This window comes from Macaca nemestrina, chromosome 9 (assembly GCF_043159975.1).
Source record: "Macaca nemestrina isolate mMacNem1 chromosome 9, mMacNem.hap1, whole genome shotgun sequence".
NCBI lineage: Eukaryota > Metazoa > Chordata > Mammalia > Primates > Cercopithecidae > Macaca > Macaca nemestrina.
The window spans coordinates 87,734,583-87,745,654 of NC_092133.1; the positions used below are offsets into that span (position 1 = coordinate 87,734,583).

The 11,072-nt window shown below is 49.6% G+C and overlaps 1 protein-coding gene across 1 annotated transcript in view; it reads right to left on the reverse strand.

Moving 5' to 3' along the window:
* Nucleotides 1-11,072, reverse strand: part of LOC105486634 (arachidonate 5-lipoxygenase) — a 60,622-nt gene that overhangs the window by 12,821 nt on the left and 36,729 nt on the right. The window contains exons 5-7 of the mRNA XM_011749573.3: nucleotides 9,212-9,318; nucleotides 8,205-8,377; nucleotides 4,433-4,579 (exon numbers count right to left, since the gene is read on the reverse strand). Of these exons, the coding sequence (XP_011747875.2) occupies nucleotides 4,433-4,579; nucleotides 8,205-8,377; nucleotides 9,212-9,318 (427 nt within the window). The remainder of the gene's footprint in view (nucleotides 1-4,432; nucleotides 4,580-8,204; nucleotides 8,378-9,211; nucleotides 9,319-11,072) is intronic.

Here is an 11,072-nt window from a genome sequence, read left to right on the forward strand (position 1 = left end):
GGCTGCAGCAATTCATGGGCAGTGCATGGGGCTCTATCCTTGCTGGTGTTTGGGAGTTAGCCCTTTGTTTTTCCAACCAGACAGGTTAGAAATGATATCTTATTGTTAACTTTCATTTGCATTTCCCTAACTACAGGTGAATTTACGAGTTTTTCCATATGCTGGTTGCCCATTTACATTTCTTCTTTTGTGAATTGCCTATCCATATTCTCTGACCATTTTTCCACTAGAGTATTTGTATTTTCCTGCCAATATAAAGGAGCTAATTGTATGTCATAGATAGGCATTTCTTAGCTGTCACGTCTGTTACAGTTATTCCCCTCAATCTCTATTTTGCTTTTTGGCTTTGTTTATGGTTTATTTTATCATTTAAGTTTTAAAACATTACACAATCAAATATGCTTAGCTTTCCCCTTATAACTTCTTGGTTTCCTTTTCCTTCTAAAAGTCTTCTGAGTCTCCGCATAGTTTTTCTAAATTCATTTACTTTTTTCATTTTAATTTTTATTTCATCTGAATTTCTTTTTTTCTTTTTCTTCTAAGCAACTCTACATGATGAGATTTATTTTTGTAAATGGCATGACAGAGTAGTCCAACTTAATTTTCTTCTTATGCAAAGGGTGATAGCACCATTAAAATAATATCCCCTTTTCACTGAGTTGAAAAACCTCCATTGTGATACATTAAATTCCTCTGTAGAGGAGTCTATTTCTGGATCTTACTCTATACTGTCCCCCAGTTCTCTCTGTTTTCAAGCACAGCTTAACAGTAACCTTACAAATCCAGCAAGGAAAGTGTTCCCTCTGTGTTTTCTTTTCTTTTTCTTTTTCTTTTTTTTTAAAGGCAGGGTGTCACTCTGTTGCCCAGTGTGAAGTGCAGTGGAGCTTTCATGGCTCACTGCAGCCTGAACTCCTGGACTCAAGCCATCTTCCCACCTCAGCCTCCTGAGCAGTTGGGATTACAGGTATGCACCACCATACTTAATTTTTTCTATTAAATTTTCTTTTCTTTTTTCTTTTTTTTTTTTTAGACTTGGTTGCCCTGCCTCTCTATGTGGTTTTTATTTTTTTCAAAAAATTTTTTACTATGCCAGATTTCTTTTTCCACATGAATCCTTCAATTTTTAAATTGTTTTCTCTCCTTTTTAGTTCCTCTTCACCACCACCACACCTCCACCAAGAAAGATAAAAAATTCTGGCTGAAATTTTACTTGAAAGTGCATTAAGTTTTTATAATAGAATTTGGTAGAACTGACATTATGATGATATACAGTTTCCTCCCCAATATCAAATCACTGTTAAGAGTTCATTGTATATCCTTTAAAATAACTTCATAGTTGGCCAGGTGCGGTAGCTCACACCTGTAATCCCAACACTTTGGGAGGCTGAGGCAGGCGAATCACAAGGTCAGGAGTTCCAGACCAGCCTGGCCAACATGGTGAAACACCGTCTCTACTAAAAATACAAAAAATTAGCTGGGCATGGTAATCCCAGCTACTTGGGAGGCTGAGGCAGGATCATTGCTTGAACCCGGGAGGCAGAGGTTGCAGTGAGCCGAGATCATGCCACTGCACTCCAACCTGGGTGACAGAGCGAGACTCCATCTCAAAATAATAATAAATAATAATAATAATAATAATAATAACTTTATAGTTTTTCCTTATATGGATGTTATATTTTATTGTTGGTATGGAGAAAGGCTATTTTTTTTAAGAAATATATTTATCTAAACTCTTTGCCAAGTGAACTTATTAATCTAGTAGCTTTTAAAAAAATTAGAATCTTTTATGTTTTCTAGGTCTACCATAGCATTACCAGAAAGAATAATGTTCCCTGTTCTTTGACAATACGTTTATTGATTGTTTTTCTGTTTTATCATGTGGTATGACCTCTAAAATAATGTCAAATAAAAACAGCGATATCAGCATTCTTATTTATTATTTTAATGGAAATGGCATTAGAGTTGCACCTTTTTGATGTTAGCTAGCTTTATCATATAAAGTAAGGTTCCTCCTATTAATTTTTATTTGTTGTGGCTATTAAATGTTATTAAATTCACTTTTAGTGTGAATTGATATAATCACAAACTTTATCCTTACTGGTGTAATAAATTATGGTGGTAACTCTCTTGATACTGAAATATCTGGAATAAGCCCTACTTGGTTATTACATGTAGTCATTTAATACACTGCTGCACTCACTTTGTTAATATCACCCTTAGATTTCTCTTCAATCTTTATTTAATACTTAGATTGGTCTTCAGCCTTCTTTTGAAGTCTGCCTGTATCCAATTTCAGAACTAAGCTTACGCCAGCTTTATAGGATCAATTTGGGGCAGATAAAGAGCCCTGGAAATGTTGGCTGTCTAGTAGCTGGGTGAGACTCAGCTGCTCGCCATGTGGGTCTGTTTCCAATCACTATATGGAAATTGGCCTATTTTCTACAATTTCTTCTAATTTATCTTTTCCTAGGTTTTTAATCCATTTCCTCTAGTTTTTCAAATGTGTTGCTATATTACTCTCATTAAAAAAGTATATAATCATAATTACTCTTTTTTAAGAGACGGGGTCTTGCTATGTTGCTCAGGCTAGAGTGCCGTGGCTATTCACAGGTGTGATCATAGCACACTACAGCCTCAAGTGAGCCTCCTGCCTCAGCCTCCCACGTAGCTGGGACTACAGTTGTGCACCACCATGGTGCACGACAATGTAATTACTCTTTTTATGACTCCTTTTTTATTCCGAATCTTGAATATGTTTTTCTTTCTCTCTCTCTCTCTTTTTTTCCGTCAGCCTCATGAGGAGGTTATTATTATTATTTTTTGGACCTTTCAAAGAACTAGATCTTGGATTTACTATCCTCTGACTTTCATTTGCTTGGGTCTTTATAGTTTGCAAAGTTTCCATTTTCAGAAGAAGAAAGAGACCCAGGAACAGTCTGTGGCTTTCTCAAGGTCCCACATCCTGTTAGCAAGTGGCTGAGCTGGAATTTAAGCTAGGCCCCTGACTCCAGGCTGCTCCAAGAGGTCTCTGAGAAAAGCTTTTGAAGGCACCATCGGTGGTGCCTGGGATCTCTGGGGATCTTGCAGGAATTTCATCTTCTTTTAGGTCACCTGTCCCTTTACCTACTGCTTCAGTTCCTTTGGCACAGGGCTTCTCTCTAGTAACAGACGGGAAGCTCCTCTGAGGGCACATGCCCCTGGGAGACTGTGGGGAGCCTGGAATCTAGAGAATCAGATGACCTGGCTTGAATCCTAGCTCTGTGGCTGGCAGTGGGCACCTGTCCCTCAGTTTCCTTATCTGGGTAAAGTGATCAACATCAACAGAGCCCACTACCTGGGAGGGTTGTGGTGATGATTACACAAATAAAGATAGGTTATCTAAAACCCCAGTGGTTAAGTGTGCTTCAGAATCCAGAATGTTTAGGATTTTAGCAGTGGGTATACTTCATTATGTGCCATACCCCCTCCCACCCCAGGTCGAGGGCAACGTACTATTTTACAATCAAACAGAGCAGTATTTCTGCAGTGATCCACATGCCTATCACATTGAATGGGAAAAAGGCTCTAAATAACCTCACCTATTGCTTCAAAAAGGTTTGTTCACAAACAATGAATTTGCTGCACAGTTTTGAAACATGCAGCAGTTTTTAGATTCTTTAGATTTAGAATCGAGGGTGAGGGATTGTGGACTGTGCAGGTTAACCCGTAGGACAGCCTTGGCATGTGGCTGGTGCCTGACCTATCCAGCTGCTACTGTGTCCACAGCTCCCAAGGTCCAGTTCATGGACATTATTTGCTGAATGCTCATCTGCCAGTCTCCCACGGCATCCCCTGTGCAGTTCTTTCCTACCCCCAGGGACCTATGCCCAGTCCAGTCCTGGCCTTGGTCCCTGCTGTCTGCACACCAGCTCCCAGCCTGGCAGTAGGCTGGTGCCAGGAATAGGTGGAGACAAAGCCCTGTGCCCACCTGCCTTTCATCCAGGGTCTCCCTCTTCCTCCTCCCTCATCTCAGGTGGATGTAAAAACTCACATCATTATCAAAGGTGGCATACCAGAACTGGCCTGGCTCCTGGCCCCAGCGCCCATGGTGCCCCTCAGTGGTTTTGGTCTCCAGCTCAGCCCACAGCTTCACCTGCCTGGCCCCTGGCAGCACCTTGATTGGGGGCCCTTGGTCAGGGCGCTGGGTGGAGAGTGAAGAATATCATCCCAGGGCAGGTCCTCCACAGTGTGCCTCGCTCGACTGGCCAGGGGCTTCTCAAGTGTGCCTTGGGGAGTACAGCCCTCTCCGCCCTATGGACAGCCCACCTCAGGGCCGGCAGGAAGCCCTAGTGTCTTTCAAGACATAGCTTCCCGAGCTGGAGTGGAGCCACCCAGGAGCCCTGGATCGCGGAGGACTGAGCTGCTCAGAAAGGTGTGCCTGGAGGCAGCTTACCTGGATGGCAATGGGGACGATCTTGTTGGCCAGGTTCTTATACAGCAAGCAGATGGGAGCGGCCAGGAACTGGAGTGTGCAGGGGTCTGTTTTGTTGGCATCGATGCCATCCAGTAGCTCAAAGTCCACGATGAAAATGTTCCCTTGCTGCAGGAGGCAGAGAGATGTGTCCAAATCAGGCTCAGCAGATGGGCCAAAAATCAGGCCTGAGGAAAGAGTGATGATCTCTGGGGCCCCCTCTCCCTTTCCTGCGACTCAGCCGAGTTTAGAATGTGTCAAAGGCTGATTGATTCACATGGAGGGTGTTCACAGGTTGTGGTAGTTCGGGGTAAGGTGAAGGAATGGCAGCAGCTCACTCTGCATTTGTAGCGTCTGAAACCTGCTTGACTGGCAGGAAAGATGAGAGACCGCCCTGAGTGTCAGATTATAAGAAGAAAGGAGAGGTTAGGTGAAATAGATGCGACCAGTTAAATGTCAAAAAACGATGCTGCCGGACTCTACACAGAGGTCAAAACTGGGCGAACTCAACCCCAGTCAGAGCCAGGACAGGGATCTCCCTTGGGAGGAAGAGACAGGAAGCGGGGCAGGGCTGTCCACGGGGTCGGGTAGGGAGGCTGCAGGGGAAGGGAGAGGGGGTTCTGCATGGGCAGGGGAATCTACAGGGGTTGAGGGGGGTCTCCAGGAGGTAGGGAAGGTCTGCGGGGGCGGGAATGAGCGTATGGCGGGAGAGGGGCTGCAGAAGCAGAGGGGGAAGGGGCAGTGGCTGGGCAGGTGGGGGTGGTCTGCAGGGTTGGCCTGTTGTGCCCTGGTCTGAGACTGGCGACACGGCGGGTCATTGGTGTAAATTCGTCGGGCTTGCTGACCCTCGGATCCGTGCCCTTTTCTGTAGGAATTAACACCCCTCGACACACAACGAGCGTGCCCATGAAATGGGAGGCGGGCGACCGCTGGGAGCCACGCGGTGGGTCCGGCAGAGGGGCCCCTAGGAAGGCCAGGTGCAGGGCTGCTGTGCAGCGCTTAGGCCGGGGGTATGGCCGCTCCTTCTGAAGCCTTTTCTGTTTCCTGAGTGATGAAGGAAAGGGTGAGGGTCCCGACTGCGGAGGGGTCGGGGTCTACTCCGCCTGGAGACATCCAGAGCGCCCCGCTACAGCTTCACCGATCGCTGCTCGGCGGCACGCAGGACTGAAGCCACCCACCCAGGACGGCGGGAGCTCGGAGCCTGGCCACCGCCCTCCTGCTTTGTGTCGTTTGACACCAAGGATGAGCTCTGAGCATCTGTCGCGATGGCGGGGGGGTGGGGGGGGGGCCGGGGGGCGGGGGGAGCGGGGAAACGGGGACTTTTCCCGCGGAGGGGCTCAGGGCACCTTGTGTTGGGGAGGGAGGCAGGTGGAGACCCTCGGGCTGGTCGGGCACATTGCTGTCTTGCCTTCTAGGACGACGGCTGGACAGCTGGACTTTGAGAGCTGAAGTGACCATCAGACTCTACCCAGAAGGAATGGCTGCTAATCCAATCTTGAGACCACCCAGGCTGGTGAACCTGATACTGGGAACAGGAAGCCTGGGATTTGGGGCCACAGATTGCAGCATTTCTCTGTTATTCCAGGCCTCCCTTGCATCTTTCTGAAAAACGAGGGGCAGGCCGATCTCTCAGTTCTGACGTTTTAGGATTCTGCTGCTGACACTGGAGTTCTTGCCTGTCTAGCGTCCCTGTCCCCTCTGGGTCTCCATTCTCCTGGCCGTGGGCACGGGCTCACAGAATCAGTGAGGACCGAGGATGGCCTAAGACATCTGCTGGGAGTGTTAGGAAACAGGGTCTTTCTTGCTGGGAGGGGGTGGTGTTTGCTAAGCTGGTGGAAGGTAAATCTGAAGCTGCTGGCGATCATTCTTTACCTCCAGGTAAGGAAACCCTCCTGAGGAAAAATCCACCAGAGGCAGAGGATTGAGACATGGAGAGAGAGAGACAGTGCAGGGGATGATCTGAGCCCTGGTCTGGTCCCAAATGAGTTAGCATTGCTTTTTACTGTTGCCTGAGCCAATAGAGTTCTTGGATTAAACCAGATGGAGTTGATTTTTGTAATCTGAAACCAAAGAATCCAAATACAAAGACTAAGAACTCAAACAAACTTGAGCTGTAACACTGAATCAATACCAACAACAGGGATATGATTTCCCTCTTCATGTTCCAGAAAATAACTGCACATTTTACAAAACTATGTAGGCATTTTTAGTAGGCCACAAGCTTGCTGTAGATCACTAAGGTGCTGCCAGATGGGCAGCATGAATGACTGTGGGGATTAAGAATCATGCTGGTGTGTAGGAGATGGGAAGGTGTGTGTGTGTTAAGAGTCTAGTCAGTGTCCCAGCTACTCGGGAGGCTAAGGTAGGAGAATGGCCTAAACCCGGGAGGCGGAGCTTGCAGTGAGCTGAGATCTGGCTACTGCACTCCAGCCTGGGCGACAGAGGGAGACTCCGTCTCAAACAAAACAAAAACAAAACAAACCAAAACAAAACAAAAAGCGTCTAGTCAGTGAGGGGTAGGTCAGCTCAAAGGAAAGGCGACCCATAACCCACGTGTCCTGGAGGTGGCCAGGACTCCCTGTGGGAGGCTGTTGCCCTGCCCAAGTGCTGAAGACGGCGACTCCTTGGCTGCTGGGTGCACAGATGGCTGCCCAGAGTCTTCCAATCCTAGGATTCTATATGGCTTAATCTCTATGATCTCTGACTTGAAGTTTGAAACCTATAGCCACCGAATCAATGTTACTAAGTCTAGCAATTCAGTCCACTCAGGAACACAGATGCTGTCTCAGTGTATGGGGGATTGTAACTGTCAGCTGTTCCCATGACCAGGAAGTGGTCTGGGCCTGGCTGGGTGCAGGAGGAGGAGGTTAGGAAGCGCTGCCTGCACTGGGGCAGGAGACTTGTCCAGGGACTTCAGCTGGGTGGGTGGCCCTCTAGATTCAGATGGGCCAGGTACTGGGGCTGTAGGTTTATCTCTAAAGGGCACCAACCATCCCTCTCCAACTAGGGCCCCAGGGTAAGCTGAGCTTAAAAGACTGGAAGCAGCAGAGGCCACCTGGACACCTGGGGACAGGCAGCAGGGCCTGGGTGGCAGAAGGCCCCATCACACTGGTTCCATGGGGAAGAGGCAGGCTGATGGGCTAGCACCTGTTGCTGAGCCCCACCAGATTCAGATGGAGCTGGTTTGAACTTCTGTCTCAAGACTAGGTCAGCCTTGCAGCCGGAGGCAGCTGAGTCTGCAGGTGAGGGTGGGGAGGAGGGTGCGACAGGAGCACAGGCAGCAGCATTTCTAACGAGAAAGTCAAACATTCTGTTGAGTTTCTCCTCATGCCCCTTTTTTATTCTCACACAAGATCTACTTCTTTCTCCACTGTTCTCCCCTTTGCAAGGTGGGTGACAACTGATGACTGTGTATATAAAGCACCTGTCACAATGCCTGTCCCACCACAGGCCCCTAACCAAGGATAGCTCCTGTAATTATTAATACTGATAGTGAAAATATTGACATTATGTTCCCAGACTCGAACATCATGGAGAAACATTCCCCGCAATTCCTCCTCTGATATTGTACAAGACAGTCTGCATAATGCCCAGGACCCTGGCTGACACTGCTGCCAGGAAAAGGAAGCGGCTGCTCCAGGCCAGATGGGCCTGCAGTTAGTGTCTTGGGGGCCTATGAGCACTGGCCAGGAGGAAGTGGCTTCCACCTGACGGACTGTGACCTTGGCCACTTCCCCAGCCCATCAACCCCTACCTGGACCTCCTGCTCCAAGCTGAGCTGTCGCTCCAGGCTGCACTCCACCATCTCCGTGGTCACCGGGAACTTCTCCGGCAGCTCTGTGCAGCGCCGGATCAACACAGGGTTGCACCCATTCAGGAACTGGTAGCCAAACATCAGGTCTTCCTGCCAATGATTCATGACCCGCTCTACCAGGAGAGAAGCGAGGCCCACCCTGAGCTCTGAGCAGAGGGCAGCCAGGACCGTGGCCCTCCTGACCTCACCTGACCTCTGCAGAGCAGAGTCCCTGCTTGGTCTCCTCCCCCAAGTGCTCCCTGGATGGACACAGCTCCAACTGCTGTCCCCTGCCCATCACTGGGTCAGGCTGTGGCACCACCTCATCATCCCTGAGCTGGCCCTTAGTGGCTCAGAAGCCTCCCGGGGCACCCGTCTCTCATGAACTCAGGTCCTTCAGCCCAGCATGGATAGTCCAGGATGAAAGGAGGAGGAGCGTGGAGGAGAGTCCCTGGGGACAGTTTTCCAAGTTTGGTTCCCCATGTCCTGATTTCAGCACCTCTTCTTGTCCAGCCATTCCTGCCTCCTTAACGTCCTTCCCATGCCATGACTGGCCACTATAAAGCTAGTGCTCTCACCAAACACATCCTTATCCAAAGGAACCCAAAGTTGCTTTCGTGTAAATGCCTAAAACACAAGCCAAGTTCTGCCTTTGCTCTGGTCAGAAGCACAAATGATTGATTTGTGCCAAGAAAAAGTTCTGATACTTTTCAGACTTCGAAGGTGAAATGAGGTCGAGGGTGCTGGAGCTTGAATATCTGAGGAGGAGAAACCTCTGGGCACAAGTGTGACCACAGTGATGCAAAAGCTGTGGAGTGTAGGGGGTGCCGGCCAGGGTGGCATGGTGGCAGCGAGGCCCCCATGCTGCAGCAGGCAGGAAAGCCCTTGTCAATTTCGCGGTAAGTCTCAGACAGAAGAGCAGCATCCCCTGTCCCCAGCACCACTAGAGCCCCCAGAGGCACACTCACCAGAAATAGTGTTGCTGATCTTGACGAAGATTTTCTCAAAGTCGGCAAAGTCATTCCAGGAAGACTGGAACATGTGCATGAAGCGGTTGATGAACAGGTTCTCCATCCTGCAGACCAGGAGAGAGGTCACCTTGTACACACCAGCCATGCCTCCCTCTGCAGAGCCCCTTCACAGTGAGCTCTCAGGGGTCCCCACAACACACCCCCACCCCCACGGCCCCAGGCAGCTCTGCAGAGACAGGTGATTGGCTTTTCAGAACCAGGACAGAAACTGGCATCTATACGGGATGCTGTTCCTACTGCACCTCACCTGTCGAAGAGACAGGCCAATACCCTCCAGAATAGCCTACAGTGCCTTGAATTCCATTCACACATGTGTTCATTCATTCATTCATTCATTCACTCATCAGGCACTTGCTGTCCCCCACTCAGTGGGCCAGTCCCTGAGAAAGCTTCCAGGAACAGAGATCCAGCTGCTCTACTGTGTTGCCTGGATTTTGGGGAGACGAACAGTTCAATTGACTTGAAAACTCATTTATTTTCTGCTAAATGGCTCCATGCTTGGTGCTGAGGACAGAAGTTTCCAAATGCTCACTGCACAAGACGAGAAAATAGAAACCCAAGGCCAGAGCTTGCTAAATTCAGAATGCAGGTTGCAGGTACCAAGGAGTGAGATGTGTGTGTGAGCAACCCCCAGGGCTTCCTGGAGGAGGCAGGGTGTGGGATGGGTCCAGGAAAGCTGGAAAAGAGGGGAGAGGCTTCCCAGGCTTCCTCCATAACCCTGCAGGGTGCAGCACAGGAGCGTGGGAATGCTGCCCAGTGTTCACCATGGCACAGGCTGCCTCAGTTTCTCTCTCTGGCACACAAAAGACTGAGATTAACAAGTTAGCTTGTTTCCTCCCCACTGTCAGTGCTCGATCACTGCCCACTCTTCAGCCTTGACTCTGGCTGCCCCTCAGAGCCCAGGCCTTTGCCTTGGGCCTTTGCACATCTGTTTCCTTCAGGCTGGAATGCTCAGTGCCCCTTTCTTTTCTGCTGTGGGCTAAATTGTGCCCCCCAAATTCACATGTTGAAGCCCTGACCCCCAGTGTGATGGCATTAGGAGGTGGGGCCTTTGGGAGGTGATTAGGGTTAGATGAGGTCACGAGGGTGGGGCACCCATGATGGGATTAGCATCCTCCTAAGAAAAGGCACCAGAGGGCTTATTCATGCCCTGTCCCCAGCTCTCCTCTGTCACGTGACCATACTATGGGAACACAGAGAGACATCTGCAAGCTGGGAAGAGGGCCCTCACCAGCAAGTGGATTGGCTGGCACCCTGATCTTGGACTTCTAGCCTCCAGACCTGTGAGAGACAAATGTCTGCAGTTTAAGCCATCTGGTCTGTGGTATTTTGATGTGGCTGTCCCAATAGGCTACGCCATTCTCCTACTGCACGTATGGGGTGAGTGCGTCTGGAGGGCTCCCTGGAGTGATGCTGTCTCTGTTCATTTCCTCTGTAGCTCTTACTGCAGCTTAGGTGCAAACTCATGTGTCTGAATCGGTGCCCGCTGCCCTATGCATGCTGAGGGCACAGTCATGCCTGCACTTCACTCAGCATTGAGCCCAGGCCTCCTAGTGTCCAGAGGGGCTCATGCAGCACCGCCTCGTGGACGAAAAGGTGACCTCACCCTGGTGCAGGGGATTGTGCCCGGGGCATTCCTCCAGTGGCTCCTCTTCCTGCCCACCCCCGAGGAGGCAGCCCTACGTGGCCAGGATCCCCCACTTCTCAGGTGGAGTGTGGCTGGGTCTGAGCTGTAGACACACACACCTTGTCATGGGGAAATCTGGGGAGTCAGGGACCTCCCCACATCCTCCTGATC